The sequence below is a fragment of the Microdochium trichocladiopsis genome (genome assembly GCF_020744255.1).
Source record: "Microdochium trichocladiopsis strain MPI-CAGE-CH-0230 chromosome Unknown B0I36scaffold_13, whole genome shotgun sequence".
Lineage (NCBI taxonomy): Eukaryota > Fungi > Ascomycota > Sordariomycetes > Xylariales > Microdochiaceae > Microdochium > Microdochium trichocladiopsis.
The window spans coordinates 522,910-543,029 of record NW_025763556.1 but is presented as its reverse complement, the minus strand read 5'-3'; the positions used below and the strand labels follow the sequence as shown (position 1 = coordinate 543,029).

Below are 20,120 nucleotides of genomic sequence, written 5' to 3'. Positions count from 1 at the left end.
GAGAGTAAGAGTTGATGGCTCGGGTGGTTCTCATGCCTCGAAAAAACCTCAGAGCGAAGACCATCGTGTGGCTTTATATATTCTCAGCCAGCGTGTATGAGATGCGTACACCGAGTCACCGACACGTTCCCATCTTCGCTCATCACAGTCTAATACAAGGGTCATCCCCTTACGAAAGTCTCGAGATTTTGTCAGCAATGCACTTCACGATCACGCCGCGACGTACCCACCACGGGGACTGCCGACGGCCCCATGGAGACATCTCTGGTACATCCAGGCGTCTGCCCACGTCCTCACGCGCAGCATCGTGGTCGCTTCCAAGGCTGTATCATGTAGGTCACCCCAGCAGTCCAAGCAGGGCGCGTTTCAGCCAATGAGAGAGAGACTTCCCATTTGGGCTTTGCCGGGCTAGTATATGAGCGCAACATTTGGAGCACTGGTCAGGGATTAGTCACCGAGGGACCCGCACTGCAGGGGCACTACTCCCAGGAGAACCAATGGGAAAGCGGCAGCCCAAAACGGCCTAGCGGTATCTGTGGTCAATGAGCCACCGGTCAAGTTGCGTAGTTCCGTGTGTTAAGTCCGGCATCGTCATTCCACACACACACACAAGCACAAGCAAGATTCTGCTCTCCAGGGCTGAGCAGCTATGCTTGCTCCACCAGCGGGTCGCGTTGGTTTTGAACACGCTGGTTCGCTAGATTTGCACCTCAGGTCTGGCAAAATCCACCAACCCATCCCATACGATTATCAAAACCCATGGCGGCCCAGCCCGTGGAGACCCACGGATTTTTCAAGAAGCCTCCAGATGTGTACCAGTGCGCCGCCCATGCCGGGCCTTACTTGCACCCTTTCAAACACTTGGCAATTGGAGGATATGCCATGAAGAGGAACGTCTGGTTAAGCAGATTGTATACTCGTGATTCTCGCTCCACCAGGTGGTGACTGGCCACGTCAACCTCCTTGCAAGCTATGCTTTTGATTGATCGCAACAAGTACAGCAATCATACGTCATCCCGCAGGCCGGGGAGAACTCTGGGGATACGCTCGTGGGGGCTCTGCCAAGTGTAGATAGCACTGCGATCTCGCCACATCGTACGGTAAATCGAGTCCTGTTGTATGCACTTGTCCTGTAGCACCATCGGTGTGAGCAGTAATGGACGCCAGACTCGCCACTAGCAAAGACGACCACTGAGTGTGCACGAGAAGAAGCAAGGCATCTTGTTGATATGAAACCCACAGAGTCCTCCTGCAGTCGTATATCAACATGAATATCAAAGATCCGACCAGCAAAATATCTTCATTCAAAATTGAGCGTGAGATAGTTATGGCTTTTACTAAAAAGGCATTCTATTTTTTATTCTTTTGGGGAAAAAAAAAAAAGAGAAAACAAAGGAAGAAGAAATGAAGAACAGCAACTGGACAGAAATTGTGAAGAAACAGGATGGAGAACGTTGGCGTGTTCTCGCTAGAAACATGCTATTTAAATCATCTCGACCTCACAATTAGTCTTTGGGTGCTACTCTCGACGCTTGAACGTCACCAACCCGCCCAAATCTTGAAATCGGGCGGACATCTCCACGTCCCAGATTGGCGACCAGCCACAAAGACAGTTTCATTGAGGTCACGACGCTTGACTTCGGGTGCTCTCTGTAGGCCCGAAAAATTACTTATTGTGCTTGATTAAAAAAAGAGCCTGTTCAGCCATTTATTCAAATAGTGTATGGGTGCGGCATCACGACGGTGCTAGTCCGCCAATAGTGCACAATGGTAACAACCCATCTTCTGCCACAACGCCCCAATAGAAGTGACAGTGACCTTGCTCAACAAGGAAGCGAATCATGGCGATGCTCGACCGCCCTTGGATGAAAGCCTCGCCATAGCACTGAAGAGAGAGAGAGAGAGAGAGTACTGAAGATGGCGAATTCTTGAAAGTGGGCAGGCGGTGGGATGGCTGAATGTGATCGTCGCCCCCCCCCCCCCCCCCCCCCCCCCCCGCGGATGTGAGCATCATAGAGATCCGCGACCTGATTCTTTCTGTCGGAGGGTTCAGCTTGCATCGAACACTAACGGCGTCCAGCCCTTGCTTGGCTGGCGTGTCTGTCAGACCGACACGCCAGCCACGACGCCAGTTTTCGACAAATGGCAGATGCCATCGAAATGTTTGTACGAGTCGCGCCACCTAGCATGATGCCGAGTCCGGTCTGGAGAGCCGCTGAGAGATAAGCGACAGAGTTGGGCCCCGCCAGAGTCTATTTCCGGGACTCTTTGGTGTGAGTGTTTCACGCGGGTCCGCCATACAACCTTTTGTCGCTGACAAGCGCGGAGCTCGCTGCTCATTTTTGGCATGGGCAAAACCCCCGGAGCTTGTGGCATTCCAGCTAACGCCCTACCTAGCTGTGTCCTCAGCTGCGGCTCGTCCGCGATGGGGCTAGCACGGGTCAAGGATGGCACAACCGTCTCCCTTCCGGGATCAAGCTTGCAGCCCTGCCCAATGGTAGAACGGCTGTCTCAATCCTGACGAGCTGAGCTAGCCATTTCTCCATCTTGATCACCCGTCTAGCTTGCCGCGCGGCGTTGTTCTTATATAGCTGTAGCGTTATCATCTAGCATCTGGCCATTTTCGGGCTGCCGGGATTGAAAATGATTCCTCAAGTGGCTTGCTGACTGGGTCCTTTTGTCTCGGCTGGATGGAGGAGGGGATCGGCACTGGTGTGGCATTCCCGACGGTAGCTGCGGTTTCAGACAGGGCTCTGGCAGCTTCCCCCCAGGGTTGCTTTTCTGTCTTTCTTTCGGCCGGATTCTCTGTGTCCTCAAGGTCTTCGGCAGCTATTCCGATGCTGTGATACACCATGATTCGTCGAAGTCCGGTTGCCGGGTGAGGTCTGATCACAGACAGAGGCTGCTTCTTCCACAGGTTGCATACAGACTATTGGCGGTGATCATTGTCTCGAGGTTTCGGCCCGGCAAGAGCAGGCTCCGGACCCGCGACGAATGCTCTGAATCAGCGACTGAAATCGACGCCTTGCCCACCGCGATGCTGGGATGCCTCCGAATTAGAGTTTGGCCCTTGCAGGCTGGCACAGACATCCGCAGCCACAAGCGGCAAATCTCCCGCCAATGCTTGTCACCATTAGCGCCATCTTCGCCTCGCCCAGCCAGGCCTGTCTAGACAAGAAGTCAAAGCAGGAACGCATCCCGCCTCATCACGGGGGCAGCTTCCGCCAGTCAGCTAGTAGCAGCGCCCGAAAGTGATCAACACGGCAATGAGGTGCGTTGGCTCGCCCGCACATGCGGAAGAAGAGGTCGGATACGTTGAGCCTCAGCAGCCGAGGGAGGAGCAGGCTGCCCACGAGCAGGGATCAAATTGTCATTACTGGCATGGGACGGCAGACTCGGCTAGCGTTCCCCGTCCCGTCCCCGGATTGTCCCTAGCGTGCGGTGTGTCGCACACGTCAGGCCGCCCATGTCCAGGCTAGGACTTCACCAACAGGACCGACACAACGCGGTAGGGAGCCAAGGCAGCATTTTTGGATACGGATGATGCACATGCCCATGCGGCAGAACGGTGGCTGCGCGCGCCGAGGCCCGCGAGCGTCAAGGGTGGTTCATGAGACACGTCCCCTTCATTCTAGTACCCAACGTAGAATCTCCATTCGGTTCCGCCAATCCTTCTTGTCTCACTCGCGAGAAAGCATGTCACGCCCTAGCGGGCAGCTGTAGGGCAGCAAGTCGTCATTCCAAGCGGCCAGACTTCCATCGGCTTGAACGCTAAACCTTCCACCCGTGTCGCGCCTGATCGACAACGGCCTCGACCTTGATTGCGGACTGTCCACTTCCAGCCCAGGCCCCGTCCAAGGAGGTTCTTCTCTCATATTCAATCATTATCACAACAACAAAGACACGACCACGGCTCCCGACAATTCTACATGTTTGACACTTAGCGACGGCTCGTGCGAGCATCAACGACACTCGGAATACCGAGCCGGTCTGTTCCAGCAAAAGACCCAGCCGCGCGGTTGACAAGAACAAGGACGAGAAAAGCGCAGTCGGGCCACGCCAGCTGGACTGGTCGCCATACCAGGAGGCTCTGAGCGCGGGTTGGTAACCATAAAAAGCACCTCGTCGATGGACAGCGCTTCTTCACCCGTCGGGCGCGGCATGCGCGCTGGCGATGATTTGGAGCCACTCGCCGGCAGCGTTGCCAGCGCAATCGTCACGATCTTGACGACCACGATACTAGCGACTCTGACCAGTACGTCTATCTCAAGCACCGCGATTGGCGAAAGATGTTGCGGCAATGACCAGACTGCTGATTGCAAATTGCTATGCTGCCATTAGCAAAACGAGTTGGGCGGGTTCAACAATGGAGGGCATTGCCCCCTGTCACATGGTGTACGTATTTCTGTTACACTTGTTCCTGCCCGCCCAAATCCCCTTCAGGGTCATGAACTGAGCCCGGGGCGCAGGCCCAGGACAAGGTACAACATACTGATCTAAATATGCCGCCTGTAGTTGTCTTCGCGATATTCCTCGATTCGTGGCTCTTTGTCTTCGTCAGCGCCATCCTCAAGTTTGGCGTGGGCCTGGGCACGAGCTTCGGGATATGCCAGGGCGCGATACTGCTCTGCCTCGTCTGTGAGTTGTCATCCTGGCTCGGTATTCCGCTGAGAGACGTGGAAGCTAACAAACGGTCTCTTGGTGTGGTTCAAGGTTATGTTACAACCAAGGTATGTGAATGCGAAATTCACGGAATCAGGTTCACCCGTTGTGCTGTTTGGGGTTTGGGAGCTGACATCGTAGGCGCGCAGGTCGTATGTATCCGTCCGCATTCGGCTCGCTGAAATTAGACAAGTGCTCACCATGTGTACAGTTGATCTATATATTCCTGGTTGAGAAAGCCGTAGGCTCCCATCCCATCCACTTGTCTGCGTCTCTTTACTTCGACCTGGCGACTAACGACGTGCAACGGCAGTATATTATACGGCAAAGTTCGGTTCCAAAACCCCGGCTGAAGTCGAAGCTATATATATTCAACACGTTTGGCATGCTTGGTGCGTGACAATCTCCCCGGAAAGCGGCTATGTGTGTGGCTTTTTGAGAGACTGACTCCGATATATGGTCGACACAGGTGTCTACACTATCGTTTCGATACTCAACTTCATATTGTATGTCTGTTCGCACCACACGAGACAGCGGAACTTTCAAAGGGACATATAAAACGCTGACATTCATCAACTCAGCCGCATTACACGCCAACGTGACGGCGAGTGCATCATCGGCATGCAGCGTGTTGCGATGATTCCCCTCATCACCTTCGACCTACTGGCGAATGTACGTATCTGGCATCTCCTGTACCAATCTTCTAGTGGCAAATATGATTTTCCGTGCTTGCAAAGGCACAGGCTAACTCTCGCTCTGAAATGCAGGTTTATTTGACGATCTTATTCTTGCTGCCGTTGCGCAGTACGTGTCCAGAGCTGAGAGTCCTTTCTCAAGCAACACCTGAAGAAGAACCACAAGCTGACCCTGCACCTCCTTGGGCAACTAGATTTGTACAACTTCCGCCACATGCAGCGCAACGCGGCAAACGAGCGGCTACGCACTGTCGCGTTCCGCACGTTTATTGGAGCGGTGGCGACGACCATGTCCAGTATCATGTAAGCAGGTCTCCTCGCCGGGATCCGTTGAGCAGCATACAACGCGTACGTTTTGAATGGGGGTCCTGATGATCACTGACGATACATGCTACGGTTAGAAACCTGACAGTGCTCATGGTTCTTGACGGCGAGCCGGGTTGGGTATGCCTGACGTGCTGCAACGTTGATAGTAAGCCTCCCCTTGCCATGCGCGACGTGTCACCAAGCCAGCAAACATGGCTCTCCAGCATCCAGCCTAACTCACGCTTTTCTACCTTGACAGTCGCCTTTTCCGCCATCGTCGTCCACTGGGTCACCTCCAAAGACAAGAGCCCCGTCTACACACCGTCCGCGACCAGCGCGTACGCGAAGGGCGTGGTGAGCATGTACCAGGTCGAATCCGCATCCAGCGGCGGCGCCGGGTCGTCGCCTCGCACCCCCATCGGGTTCCAGGGCACGGGCGACAGCAACCCGAAGCAGCCGGTATTCGCGCACGTGGGGACCTGCATCCACGAGTGCAAGTCCGGGACGGGATGCTACGGCAGCATCATTGGGATGGGCGCCAGTAACAACGCCGCCAACGGCGGGAGTACGTTCGGGACAACGATAGTCCGGCACCCGAGCCTCGAGGCTGCCGCACAGCGCCGGGGGCGCATGCTGCACTACGGCAGCGTCGTGGTGGGCCGCGACGGGCAGCCGGTCAACAAGGCGTTCATGACGCACGAGGCCATCGCCATGTACCACTACCACCACCACCGGTACATGAACGGCGGGTCGAGCAACCGGTACCCGTTCACCAAGTCGTCGTCCGTGTCGAGCGGCACGCTCGAGCCCACGCGCGGCAGCAGCAACAGCGAGGCGCCGGGCAGGTCCCACGAGTTCCGCAAGTACGGGGGCAGGCTGTTCGCCGACAACATCGACCCGCTGGAGCTGGACGAGGGCGAGGAGGGCCAGCACAGCAGCGACGAGGACTGCGAGTACGAGCTGGTGCTGAGGAAGAAGAGGAAGCCCGGCACGCCGCCGATCCTGCCGGCCGAGCTGGACCCCGTCGTCAACAACTCGCGGCCTAGGAACAGGCAGTGGAGCGTCGCGCAGGAGACGACGCTCGTGGTCGAGTCGAGGGCGGCCGATGACGACAAGGCTGTCGAGCAGCAGAAGAAGAGCGGGTCAAAGGTGTTTGGCACGAGGACGGTGTGTCTGGGAGGGGAGCACAACGAGCAGTGCGACGGCAAGGGCGAGTGTTCGGCCAAGTGCGGTGCTGGAGCCGGCGGAGGCGGGAGTGGTGGTGTTGCGGGCACCACGTCGCTCTTGAAGAAGGTGGGCAAGCTTCACAGCAGGAGCAACAGCGGCGTTACGAGCGAGGACGGCGAGGCTGGAGGCAGTAAGCCGAGCAAGAAGGAGGTCAGCTGGCGGGACGTGCACAGCGCGAGGGAAAGCATCGCGGAAGAAGAGGACGCAGACGACTTTGTGATGTGGGACGGGACACAAGGAGACCGGAGTTCTCGGGTCGAGCCAGAAGGCCGGCCGGGTAGTTTCGACTCGAAGGCTTCGATGTTGGAACTGCGACTCGAGGAAGTCTGATCTGGCACTTGAGTTGGTCGAGGTTGAGCCACATCGCACGGAGGCATCGTTGCATCTTTTTCCATACATTTACACATCCATCATGAGAATTTTCCTTAGCGAGCCAATAGTAGCACAGGGTCTATAAGAGGCACATTTGAGCAAGTCGCGCTGCTCTGTGTTCAGTATATGTGGTATGTGACTTACACCGTGGTGGTGCCTTGTCGCTGAGCCTACCCTGTACCTCTCCGTGATATGGTGGACCTTGTGACATCAGAGGTCCTTGTTCACGAGCAAAAATCACTGCCCTTCGCAATAGAGCTGCGAAAGAGCAGTGCATCACAACTCACGCCAACCGGCCGAGCCTCACCATGTCACAGTCCTCACACGTAAGTCACGCGTCTTGACAATGGCTCAGGCTCAGTTCTCTCACTCTAGTGTGAGCCCATGGCTGAACCCATCCCGCAGCCGGTGGCCGCCGGGAACACCCAACCAACCCTCCCGCCAAACATCTCCATCTACACCGGCCCCGGCAAGGCAAGCCTGCTCTCGGCGAGCCTCTTCACGCGACTGGCTACCACGGCCTCGGAACCTGGAAAGCTCTCAGCGGCCCTCGCCGGCAAGTCCACAGCCTCCGAGGCGGCAGGCAGCTTTTGGCACCAGCACCAGAACGCCGTGCTCATCTTTGACGGCCGCCGCAAGCACACGGCTCCGGGCCAAGAAGAGCAGGGAGAGGGCCCGGCGGATGATGACGACGATAGCGACGAGAAGGTCCAGGATCGCCACCACGAGCACTTCCGCGAGATCTGCCTGCTCCTGAAAGACGCGGATATCGGCGTGCAGTATGGCCGGTGCGTGTTTGACGCGGACAGCTCGCTTGCCGCGGGGTTTCAGCTTGATCGGTTGGGGAGCGGGGATGTCAGTAAGTCATTCTCCCATGAAGTTCTTCACGCATGCCTGTTTTGCAGCTTGGTGTCCCGAGGATACGTGGAATTCCCCTTCCGGGCCTGGTCGTGTTGAAGCCAGAGAAAGCTGACATATGTAATATATAGTGGTGGTCGATTTACAGCAGATGGAAGACGACGCGGAGGACAGCGATGCAGGAGACAAGGGGCAAGAGCAGGACAGCGACGACGACAGCGACGATGATTCAGATGTAGACCTCGCGGCACTCGGCGACGTCGTGAGCGGAAGTCTATCATGATTCTATTAGGCGGCTAATCTAGAAGTGAAGCGTCTGGATTTATCAACATGGCGCAGTGAAAGGGAACTCGCGAGATCTCTGCCAGATTCAATATTTGTCTAAGCAAAGTCCAGCTTCGCGGCCACCTCGTCCCTCACTTTCCACACTGGCGGCGCCATTCCCCGCCGGCTCCAGTACCACTCGTCGTTGCTACAGCTCCCGCGCGATATCCGTGCGCGGTACGTCCACGGGCCCGTACACCCGCCTGCCCGGACGAGGACCTGCCTCTCCACTACGGGCACCTCTTGTATCTTGCCCTCTATTGCGAGCGCCGCGAGGACAGCACGGACCGATTCGATTCCTGCGTCCTTGTAATCCTGCTGCTGCTCCCCGTGTAACCCGACCGTCATGTGGCTGTCTGGGCTGTGGCGAGTGTCCGCGCGGGCCGTCGAGGGCGGAATGTCGAGATCCGAGGGCGACACGAGACACGCGGCGAGCGTCTTGCAGCATTCCTGCTCCGCCGTGATTTCGTGCATGTGAAGCATCCTGCCGTGCTCGTCGCTACCTTCGCCAGCGCCGACCCCGAGAAGGGTGTCGAGGGCAGTGGCCAGGCCAAAAAGAGATGCTCGAAGGGGCGATTCGATTGCGTCTCTCCAGGCAGGCGTCGAAGCTGAGGATGCTTGAGGGTTGATGCCAGTGGTCTTGTTGTTGTCGTGGGTCGGTTTTCTTTTGTCGCCAGTAGTGTGGTTCCCCTGCCTTGACGAGTTCCTCCTCTGCCCAAGGCTCATCATCTGCATGTGAGAGCCCGATGAAGAATGTTGGCCTGGCGGCAGTAAAAATCTCGCAAGCCCTCTGTTCTGCGGCAAACACTGCCGCGAAGTGATCACGACCAATTTCCTCAGCCTCGGGAACCCTTCGCACAAAGCCTCGAGCACTACCCGCTGCATATCTTCCTCATCATCGACCATTGCCGACCCTGCTCCAGCGCCGCGACTGTGTGCAGTGCCAGTTCGACAACTCCTTTCCAACTCTGCTGCCACCGACTGTGATAGGATCCTCGGCTCGGGTGCTCGTGATGGCGCGATACTGTGCAGTTCGACGCCCAGGACCTCTACCGCTCTTGCTAGCGCCGGGACCGTCAACGCCCTGATGCGGTTCCGCGCGGCCTGCGCGCTGGGCAGCCGGCCCAGGCATGCCGAGTCGATGTACAGGATATCCCGTGCCGGGTTGAAAGAAGCCGTCAATGTCGCCGTCGCTGGCGGGGCCGCACCGCCGGTGCCATATTGGCGGCGGCTCCGGAGGAGCACCGCACGGGCCTCGTGGCACGTCGCACCGATGAGGCTCGCCGCGCGGGAGTGGTGATGCCATCGCGGGCTGGGCGGTAGCGGCGGCGGCGGCCATGAGTAGTCGTCGTGCGTGTTGACCACCGCGATGGGGTCGAGCGTGTCTGGGTGCAGGCGCTGGTAGAAGCGATATTTGGCGATTTCTGGGTCCCGTGACGCCGGGCGCAGGCGCTCGACGTGGAACAGGCGTTCTGGGGTCTGCTCGAGGGCGAAGGACCAGATCAGGTCGCGGATCTCGGCCGGGAGCCTGGGGAAGACGGTGAATGCGGGAGCGATTAGAGGCGTTGATTCTGCGTGGTCTGAATGGGCATCATCGGAGTGGTTTTGGTTGCCGATGCTGTGCTCGAATTTTTGGGTCTGGGTATTCGTCTTGGCCGCCTTGTAGTATAGAGACTTGATGTGCTGCAAATGTCGTCGAGATTGCCTGAGACCGGCAAAGATGCAGACGTAGCCGTCTAGTATCAACTGCCGTGCAACCGTGCCGAGTATGGCAATCTGGCACAGCACAGGCACGTGCTCGATGAAGTTGGCCGGCAAAAACATCCTCCCACCCATGTACGTACTTTGGAAAATATTCAACCACAAGACGCGACCGGGCCAATATCTGCTGCTGCCAGAGAAGTTGCGCGGGACACGGCATAGCTTTGTATCTCTCGCATCAGCACCCGGCTCACGTAATCGCAAGCACCAAGTCAGCCGCCTATCGGCGCTGACCGGCGTGCCCGTGTGCTGACGGTCCCGTCCCGTGCCATCTCAGCAGCTTGGCGCCGTCCTGCCATTTAGCGGCTACTTGTTTGCTGCGCGGAGCGTGCAAACCTTGTGCAACACGGCATACCGCTAGTGCCCCGTTGGTTGGCACTTTACACGCGTGCCTGCGCTCAGCGGTTGGACGAGGGCCGGGATACAGTTCGCCAGCTCGCAATGGCCGGAGCGGAATGCAAGGGGCGTTGCCAGCCCATCGAGAAGCCATTGGGAGGGCCGCAGTGTATCTCGGCCACGTGCAGGCGCACTATTTGCCTCGCAGCATGGTGCTATTGCGGTGCTGCTGCTCATAGGGCGTCGCGGGAGGTAGCTGAAAGCTGGAAAGCTGCATGCAGCTGGCAACCACTCCAATGACCCCTGTTTGAGGCTGATGGATGGGTAACTCTAGCACGCACTGGTTGGGCATGCCTTTGATAAGGGACGGGCTCCGTCGCACCATGGCTGTCACACGTTGGCAATCTTTGCAATGCTGGGAAAACACAGACGGATCGTGCCACGACCAACATTCATTTGGAGGGCCATGCATGCATGCCAGCGACGGTGCCGTGAGGACAAACACCCTCACAGAGGCTCACAGAGGGAGGCTGCAGGGGACACCCCTGCCGACGTCAAAGGCTACCGAATCGAAAAGGACAGTTGGAGCTTATTGCACTATTTTTATTCTCACACAAGGCTGTCCCAGATGAGCTTGGAGATGGTGCATTATTGCGAGTGATGGGTCATGGTGGGAGTCCCCTGCCCGTGTCCGCAGCCTGCCCACGGAGTATAGGCTATCGTCTGGTTTTGGGCTTGGCAGGCCAGACATTGTCCGGCCACCAAGAAAACCCGATTGGACAGGTTTACTCCGTTCGGAGCTGGACGCCGGGGAGCGGGGGCGAAAATGCCACCACCTGCTCCGAGGTCCGCGGGGTCTGAATCATACTCTTCACGGCGCCTCTGCCCTGTCTTTGCACGACGTGTCTTTGTCCTTGAGACGTCTGCGGACGAGTATACGTCATATACAGCGTGGCGACACCAGGCAGCAGCATTCAAGTCACGACAAGCCTCCGCATAAAGACACAGTCTCGTAGCGTCTCGAGCTCAAGGCCAATCTCGTCTCCTGGTCTAGACACGCACACGCACACATTACATAAAGACAACACGAGGAGGGACATACCATACCAGCGCTTCTCACCACGACAGACGCCATGTCCAACACCATCACTATCCGTGACGCCACCCTCGATGACGGCGACTTCATCCTCGGGGCCTTCGACTCGGCCATCGAGTACCTGCCGACCATTGGCAGCGCCGACCAGTGGGGCCCGGAGCTCTTCAGCAAGCGCCGCGGCGGCTCCTCGACCCAGGAGATGTCGACCGTCGTCAAGTCGTCGGTCGTGCACACGGCGCACCAGGCCGCGCATCCAGACGAGCTGTACGGCGCGAGCCGCGGCGAAGGCGACAACGGCGAGGGCCTGCTCCACGCGCGGGTCCTCATAGCCGAGTCGAAGGTCGCGGGGGAAGAAGAGCAGCAACAGACGAGCAGCCGGCCCGTCGCCGTGCTGGCGTACCAGGACTTTGTCCCCGCGCACCTCGCCGCGCACCCAGACTTCCGGCCCAGCGCCGAGGCCATCAACGCGCGCGAGGGCAGCTACATCTACGTCTGGGCGCTCGTCTCGGACTTCCGCGCCGGGCACGCCGCGAGGAAGGGCGCGGGTCAGGCGCTGCTGCGCGAGACGCTGCGCATCGCCAAGAAGCACGGCGTCGCGTGGATGTATGTGGATTGCTGGACCGGCAACGAGCGGCGGTTGGTGCAGTAAGTCTTTTTCTTTTTTATTCTTCAGCCATTTATCCTTTCGAGAGAAAACTGGGATGGACTGACATTTTTTCCTCTCTTCCAGATACTACGAAAGGCAGGGTTTCAAGCTGGTCAAGGACTTTCTGTTTGAGAAGCCCGACGGGAGCATCTGGCCGGGCTCGCTGCTCGAGATTGACATGGCGAAGCACGATGCTTGAGAGTCGTGGTTCGAGCTCATGCCGTTGACCATCATTACTAGCAGTGCGCGTTGTAGAAGAATAGAATAATGCCCTGGCCACAGATTGTATATGGAGGGCCACATATTAATCACTGGCAATTCCCTGATATGTCGGCCGGCTGTGGTGCTAACCGTGTCGAACCACTCTGGACATGCAGGGATGTTTGCTCAGCTCGTTTGGCACGGCGGGGTTCTGGCCAGAAGATGGTCTCACGCGGACCTGCGCCTTGCCGGTGTGGGGTCCAGACAAATCTGCATAGCAAACTTCAGGGGGATAGTGCTTGCAGCTTGCCCGAACTCGACCTCAGCCGGACTCATTTAGTCCCCGCTGGACCTGGTCGAAAGAACGGCGAGCTTCTGGCATACCCCGAGCAAGACTTGAAAAGGGTCTGCATCAAAGTGAGGCGTGTCGGGAGCAGGCTGCACTCTACAGTGTTGTCCCGCATTCCCTTGGGATAGTCATCAGTGTATATTATGCAGTGCATTGGGCGAGACGTCCGAGCTGCCAACGAAAGCAAACAGGGGCCGTTTCCGTTGCTGACCGATTGGTTCCAGGCACCGCAGCCAGGCAGTCCTCCAATCCCTTACATTTGAGCCTCGCACTTTCTCGGACTTTATGGGGCGTTACCAGTAGCGCTGACAGAATCAGACCCCTGACAAAATCGGACCCGCCAACAGGGAGCTATGCCTCGCCTGGCTACTTAAGGAGGAACCGGGAGCTGATGGTTGGACGAGCCTGTGTTCAATCAAGTGCCGTCTTCTCTCGGTGAGACCCTGACGTCGTCGTTGACAAGTTTTTTGCATTGTCGTGCAGCGAGGGTGTGTTTCTTGTCTCAGGTCGATCGCCGTCATTCGCCTCGCTCCACGGACGAGTGACCCCTCAGTTCTTTTCACCTGGTTGCTCAACACCATCGCCGTCCGCCACGATGGAGACCTGGCACTACTTGCTCGCGGCTGTCGCCACCGGCGCCGTCCTGCTCCTAACAGTCTTTCTATGGGGCGCTCTTCCCGGCAGCAGCTCCCGCGCCGCCGCCGCCGCTGCCGACAAGCTTGCCGTGGCCGCCGCGGCCCGCAAGCGGCTCGCCGCTCTGCCCCCTCCGGCCGGGTACATCCAGGCTTTGGCCGCCGCCCTCCCGCCGGGACGCGTGATCGTGCCCAAGGACGACCCCGAGGCGTTTCTGGCGGCCATGGAGATGCACTTCAACACCCGGAACCGGGACATCGAGCCCGCGTGCGTCGTCCGCGCCGCCACCATCGACGAGCTAAGCGCTGCCGTCAAGCACATCGCCAAGGAGCACGCTCTTCGCGCGGCCAAGCCCGCCACCGACGAGGGCCTGTTTGCGATCCGCTGCAGCGGGGCGAACCCGACCATAGGCGTCGCGGGGGTCAAGGACGGCGTGCTGCTGGATCTGTCGCTGTTCAAGAGCATCGAGATCTCCGAGGACAAAAAGTCGGTAGTTGTGGGCGGCGGTTGTTTGTGGAAGGAGATCTACAAGGTACTGGATGAGCAAGGGCTGGCTGTTGTGGGTGGACGGTCGTCTCCTGTTGGCATTGGAGGATCAACGCTCGGTGGTGAGTATTCTTTTGCTCGTCTGATATGACTGGCCCCCATACTGACCATACGATGATGCTGCTGCTGCTGCTAGGCGGCACCTCTTTCTACTCGGGCCACTACGGCTTCATGTGCTCCAACGTCATCTCGTACACGCTCGTCCTGGCCGACGGCACCATCGCGACCGCCTCGGCCACGGAGAACCCAGACCTCTGGCGCGCGCTCAAGGGCGGGCTCAACAACTTTGGCGTTGTCGCCTCCTTCACCCTGCACTGCTTCCCCGGCGGGCCGGTCTGGGCGGGCTACTCCATCATCCCGAGCTTTGGCCCCCTCAACAGGTCGATGCTCCAGGCGTACTACGACTACGGCATGCAGGCCTCGACGCCCGCGGGCTTCGACCCCAACGTGTCCACCCCGATCGTGTCCTTCGTGTACCTGCCCGACGCGGCGGGCCTGTCGGTCTGGTCCATGCACCTCTCGTACACCCTGAAGGACGGGTCCCCCGGCAGCGAGATCGGGAGCAAGGTCTGGCCCGAGCACTGGCGCAAGTCGCCCTTCCACGCGCTGCGGTGCCGCCTGGTCAACAACCAGGTCGCCGCGTCGCACCTGCAGGCCGTCGAGGACCTGGGCACCCTGTCAATCCTCGAGCAGCGCAACATGTACAACGTGACGGGCTTCCGGCTGGACCTGCCCACGATGCAGGCCGCGCTCGACATCTTCCAGCGGCGCAAGAAGGAGCTGAGGGGCGTCAAGCCCGGCGGGACGGCCTTCTGCATGGTCTTCCAGACGCTGAACCCATTGTGGTACAACAAGGGGGACAAGAACGTGCTGGGCCTCGAGGCTTGCAAGGAACCCCTGGTCGTCCTGGAGCTCTGCATCAACTGGAAGGATGCCAGGCACGACGAGCTGGTCAGGAGCGTAATGGACAGCACGCTCCAGGAGATTGAGGATGCCGCGCGGCGCCTGGGCACCTGGCACCGCTACAAGTTTACCAACTACGCGAATGCCGGGCAGAAGCCGCTCGAGGGGTACGGCGAGGAGAACCTCAAGTTCCTGAGGGACGTCAGCAGGAAGTATGACCCTAAGGGCTTGTTCCAGACGGGGTGTCACGGCGGGTTCAAGCTCGGGCGGGAGGACTTGTGATGGAGGAGGCGGCAAATTGACCACGGGGATGTGCAAATAGAGTGGCCTGATAGTCCCTCGGGGATAACAGTCTTCGATTTGGTTAAGTATAGTGGACGAGGCAGGAGGCTCGAATATCGTAAGCGTAGATATGACTTGCGTATCACGTGTTGTAGACTAGAGTATAGAGAAGAGTGCGTCGAGAAAGGAGCATTATACCATCTAGACCTGTCGTGGCCCTGGTCTTGTGCAGATGACGCAGAAAAATGTTGTACGTGCTGCAGGTAAACTGTTCGCGCATGTTGCTTGGGGTGTTGAGGTTCAGATCATACATTTCCGCCTGTATATTGACATCTTCAGAGCCTCCCCATCTTATCAATGTACCCCTACAACCGAGGCTCTGCCTCTCAATGAATGAGATCCATGCCTGTTTACGCTTGATATCCCCGAGGCGGAGTGCATCACAAAGCAACGGCTCTGACATGGCCATCGCAGGCAGTCGCTGCCTGCTATCCACCACATTGGATGCTTTCAGCCTGCCAGATCGGGCTGCTGATGATCGAACGTTCGAGGCGTTAGAGATACCCGTCAGCAACTGGGCGACGTCAATGGCCTAAACCCTGTCGGATTTGTGCTAGTGCATACTAAGCTAGCGCATGATTCAATGAGATCGACGCCCTTTGTGGCTGACGATTGACGACGTAATGCCTCCGATGCGGGGGAACCCGTCCAGACTTGGCCTAGGAGCCGACATGCGTGTGATGCCATATTTCAGGCACAATGGTCAATTCGCATCAGCAATAATGAATGCTGGAGGGCACAATACTGATATCTGCTAATGGAGGAGCTTCCCACTATCCGAATAGCAGTCCACTGTCAACATCTTGTGTGGCTCCCACCATCCCTGTCGCCTAATGGAAGAAATGGCCCGGACGACGTCACCGGCCCGCCGGCTATCCTTGCCTACCACGGCCCCAGTCTCCACAACAGCACATGGATTGAGCTGCCCGCTGACTTCAGGGTCCTCTGGTATTTTCCAACCACCCCTAGAGAGTTTTCGCCGCCGGCAGCCGGCTTCCGGGAGCTGCATTGGTGGGAGGCAGCCCAAGGGAGGCGACCAATACCCGCGGGGCTCTGGGTTCCACTGTAGCTCTCGAGCTGCCGCCGGTCCCCCGCAAGGAGCTTGATAGCGCTGCTCCAAAACCTGCTTGCTGGGGTCCTATCGCTGCAGGCTGCCTCAGTGGCCAATTCAAGCTGCTGCGGGGGAAGACAGGCGGAAGGTAGCAGGGCCGCTGTTTATTGTAAACTCGTGCAGCCAAGCCAGGCGGAGAGGACTCATGATGTCGATCGATGTTGCGTGTGCAGGGCCCAGGCCCACGCCACGCACATGGGGCGAGCATACAACGGCCGCCGTCTTTACCGGCCCAACCCCCTGGCCCATTGTTTCTAATTAGCCCGGGCCTGGTCGGTCCCCCGGACTCTAGAGCTATGCGTGCGATGTGGCTGAGGTATTGACTATCTGCGGGTGCCTCCCCCATCTGATATTCCGCCTTCCAGCCACTTCCAGGTCATCCTTACTTTCAAGCCACTTCTGATATCACGACGAGGAGCTAGTCGCTCCAGAACCCGGATTCTTGGCCTGCTCGTTCTGCCCGTGCGAGCTCCTCGAAGCAGCGATCCTCTCTTCCTGCCCGCTCACCAGGGACAATCCCTTCAGCTCGGCATGTGGAACAGGAATACCAGCCGCCAGCCGTCGGTGCTGCAAAAGCCCCAGGTGTCGGGCATCAGCAATGGCAGTGCTGTCTCGCCTGTGCAGTACCAGCAGCACTATGGCTATACAGACGGCATGGGCCACCAGAACAACCCGTACGACTATGGCAACCACAATCATGCCATGGCCAGCCCGCGGTCCATGTCAGGTGATGACTTGCACTTGCGTCAGTCGCATTCGCAGCAGCACATGAACGGTGGCGCTGTTGGCTCTGCAATCACCCAGAATGCGGACGTTTACGTCAACAACAACAACGACCACAGCCTCAGCAACAGCAGCAGCAACATTGACCGGGTGGACAGCCGCGCCAGCAACAATAGCCAGAGCGCTGCGACGCCGCGCTCGGCCTCAAAGTCGAAGCGCTTCTCGTGGTTCGGCAGTGGCAGCGGCGGGAGCTGGCACCACCGGCGGCGCCGCAGCTCCGGACAGGAACAGCAGGACAAGAACAACAGCAGCAGCGGCAGCAGCAACAACAACCCGGCCAAAGCCGATAGCCAGGGAAACGGGCGAAGCAAGCTGGACGTCAGTGACGAGGAAGGCGACAGCGGAGCGGAGATTCTCGGGGTCGGGGACCAAGACTACCCGTACGTCTATGATAACCACCACGGCTATTATGATCCCAACTCGTTTTATTACCCCGGCGGCACGGCGTACACTGCTGCTGCAGCTGCAGCGGCCGCGACCATTGCTGGGGGAGGCTCTGGAGATGGCAGGTCGCTGAACAGGACACCCAGTGCTGGCTATGGCAACAGCACTGTTATTAGCAGCAGCCAAGGGGGTCCCCATGGGAGGAATCAAAACAACGGCGGCAACGGCAACGGCCTCAACGGCAATACCAACAATACCCCGGCAAACAGCCACGCCGGCGTCCAACGTCGCCAGTCGGTAGGCGTCATCACCTCCCCGTTGAACCAGATCCAGGAGGATGAGTATGACTACTACGACGTCTCGCCCGCCGAGCCCTTCCCCGGCGCCCAGGTCAACTCGAACAACACTGCAGTACAGAACTACAACACCACACCCGTGTCACCAACACCCCAACACCCATCACACGAGCGGCGCTCAAGCATCGAGAAGCCACCGCTTGATCCGATCAGCCCAGTATCTCCGATAGCCCAAGCCTCACCGCTGGGACCGCCCACACCTCCGGCATCCACCACACCGACGTCAGGCATGAACGGACCCAATGAGAGGAGTAGCAACGGCAGCGGCCTCTCCAGCAGTGCCTTCACACAGGCGAACCCACTGGCCAAGTCTGTCCTGCGGCAGCAGATGCAGAAGCAGGCGTGGCTCTCGCAGCAGCAGCTCCAGCTCCAGCAGCACCTGCACCAGCCGGCGCGCGCGCAGATGCAGATGGTCCAGCAGCAGGTTGCTACGGGGAATCCCGGCGGTGGCAGCGGCGGCGTGGGAGGAATGGGCGGAGGAACAGTGGTGAGGCCGCCTCTGCCACCGCCGGTGCCGCAGCTCGCGAGGGGCGCGGGGTTGAGTCAGCAGGCAGGTTCACGGCGGGACTCGATGGGAGATGGTCAGGCTCAGGGTGGAAGGTTCAGTATGTCGATTGACGATCCCGAGTTTGACGACGATGGGACTGCGGCGAGGGCCAGAAGGGCGTCGTCGTCGCAACCACCGACACCTTCGGAGATGAACCCACTTGCCCAGCACCCGCTGTTGCGTGAGCAGAGCCAGAGTCCTCTCCAGAACCCGATCCACGACCAGATCAGGCCGCCCAGCCTGCCGCCCAAGGAGCCTCTCAGCAGGGGCTCGAGTGCCCAGGATCTGCCCATCAACAACAGCCATGCCGGCACTGGTAATAAGAACAGCTCTGGTGCGGCTGCGGCGATCAACAGCACCGACAGCAGCAGCAACTCCCTCAACGGGAGGACAAAGAGCCCCGGCCAGATCCCGCAGTTCCCACAGCAGTTCTACGCCCACCAGCGCTACAACCATCTCACCAACACTGGTACTGCCCCGGCTGGTGGTGGTGGTGCCGCAAAGGCCAACAGCCCGTACACGCCGCAGAGCATGTATACGCAGTCTTCGACGCCCGACATCCCGCAGCGCGACATGCGGCGGTCGACAGACTACGCGGCCGAGTTCGACCCCATGGGGAACTGGCAGTCTGAGGGAGACCAAGGCCTTGCTGGTCAACCCGCCCAGCAGCCGCAGCAGCACGACTTCCACCAGCCGTCCGCGCCGTACCACTCGCTCGACCAGCAGCGGGACGAGTGGGAGGCTGCGCGCAGGCAACAGAAGCAGGAGCAGCAGCCCCCGCGCTCACGCACGGAACCATACACGATCGACCAAAGACTGCACAGTCCACAGATGTTTGTCGCGAATCCAGATGTCCGGCCCCTGGCGGCGGCCGCGGACGACGACAACGTGAGCGCGTTGTCTGAGCCAGAGCTGCATGACGGTGCTGGTGGTGCTGGTGGCGGACAACGCGAGAACAAGGTCAACACGCAGTGGCCGCTCACGCCGCTGGCCATGCCGCTTGTCTCGGAGGCTGTCGTGTCGCCGCTAAAGCCCAAGAGCGACTGGGACAGGCTGTGTCTGGAGTACTTCCTCGGCAAGTATCGAGATCGGCTGGAGGCGAAGAACTGGGAGAAAGGTGAGTCCTTGTTCTTTTTTTTTTATAGCAAATCCGACTACTCGGTTACTGCAATGCTGACACCTTTACAGAGCCATTCCGCGAGATCATGGGCGTCCCCGCATACCCGGACGACGCCTCGGTCGCCTCGGTCTCGCGACTCTGCGCCGCGCTGCCCCACGAGGACCCCGACAGCGACAACGGCATGGACGATATCCTCCCGCAACTTCTCCACGACCGGCTCTTCTACCTCGCCTACGCGCTCGTCGGCTCCTCGTCCTCGACCTACTCGCACCAGCTGTGGGAGCTCTTCGGCACCAGCCCGGGCCACCTGCTCACCATCTACGCCGCACTGGCCGCGACCAACGGCCCGCCCAGCAGCGAGCCCGTCGATCTCGAGGCATACCTCGTTGCGGCGGTCGAGGGTAGGAAGAGCGGGCGGGGTGTGCCTAGGGGCCCGTCGGCACGCGAGGGGAGCGACGCGGGTGCGGAGCCGCCTGGTGATGTCAGTCTGGAGTCGTTGCTGAATATGGTTACTCGCAGACTGGACGAGCCGGGGACGAGTCCGTACGACTTTTTTCTGAGG

General features: G+C 59.0%; 5 protein-coding genes across 5 annotated transcripts; 4 read left to right on the top strand and 1 right to left on the bottom strand.

The window, feature by feature from the left end:
* Window positions 1–4,128: 4,128 nt before the first annotated feature.
* On the top strand, window positions 4,129–7,443 carry B0I36DRAFT_389218 (uncharacterized protein; the record flags this gene model as incomplete). Its single annotated transcript, XM_046161304.1, has 10 exons — window positions 4,129–4,255; window positions 4,516–4,638; window positions 4,714–4,730; window positions 4,874–5,054; window positions 5,132–5,168; window positions 5,244–5,334; window positions 5,430–5,466; window positions 5,552–5,660; window positions 5,759–5,829; window positions 5,923–7,443. The coding sequence occupies 10 exons, from the start codon at window positions 4,129–4,131 to the stop codon at window positions 7,218–7,220; spliced, it is 2,091 nt and encodes a 696-aa protein (XP_046005234.1). The 3' UTR covers window positions 7,221–7,443.
* Window positions 7,444–7,512: 69 nt separating this feature from the next.
* Window positions 7,513–8,452, top strand: B0I36DRAFT_48978 (uncharacterized protein). Its single transcript, XM_046162951.1, has 2 exons — window positions 7,513–8,121; window positions 8,252–8,452. The coding sequence occupies exons 1-2, from the start codon at window positions 7,647–7,649 to the stop codon at window positions 8,401–8,403; spliced, it is 627 nt and encodes a 208-aa protein (XP_046005233.1). The 5' UTR covers window positions 7,513–7,646; the 3' UTR covers window positions 8,404–8,452.
* Window positions 8,453–8,501: 49 nt separating this feature from the next.
* Window positions 8,502–10,333, bottom strand: B0I36DRAFT_389216 (uncharacterized protein; the record flags this gene model as incomplete). The annotated part of the gene is made up of 1 exon (XM_046161303.1): window positions 8,502–10,333. The coding sequence occupies exon 1, from the start codon at window positions 10,278–10,280 to the stop codon at window positions 8,502–8,504; it is 1,779 nt and encodes a 592-aa protein (XP_046005232.1). The 5' UTR covers window positions 10,281–10,333.
* An 851-nt stretch (window positions 10,334–11,184) lies between these two features.
* B0I36DRAFT_389215 (uncharacterized protein) lies at window positions 11,185–12,597 on the top strand. The gene is made up of 2 exons (XM_046161302.1): window positions 11,185–12,282; window positions 12,368–12,597. The coding sequence occupies exons 1-2, from the start codon at window positions 11,675–11,677 to the stop codon at window positions 12,480–12,482; spliced, it is 723 nt and encodes a 240-aa protein (XP_046005231.1). The 5' UTR covers window positions 11,185–11,674; the 3' UTR covers window positions 12,483–12,597.
* A 1,041-nt stretch (window positions 12,598–13,638) lies between these two features.
* On the top strand, window positions 13,639–15,398 carry B0I36DRAFT_338482 (uncharacterized protein). The gene is made up of 2 exons (XM_046155762.1): window positions 13,639–14,074; window positions 14,149–15,398. The coding sequence occupies exons 1-2, from the start codon at window positions 13,690–13,692 to the stop codon at window positions 15,195–15,197; spliced, it is 1,434 nt and encodes a 477-aa protein (XP_046005230.1). The 5' UTR covers window positions 13,639–13,689; the 3' UTR covers window positions 15,198–15,398.
* The last annotated feature ends 4,722 nt before the right edge of the window (window positions 15,399–20,120 follow it).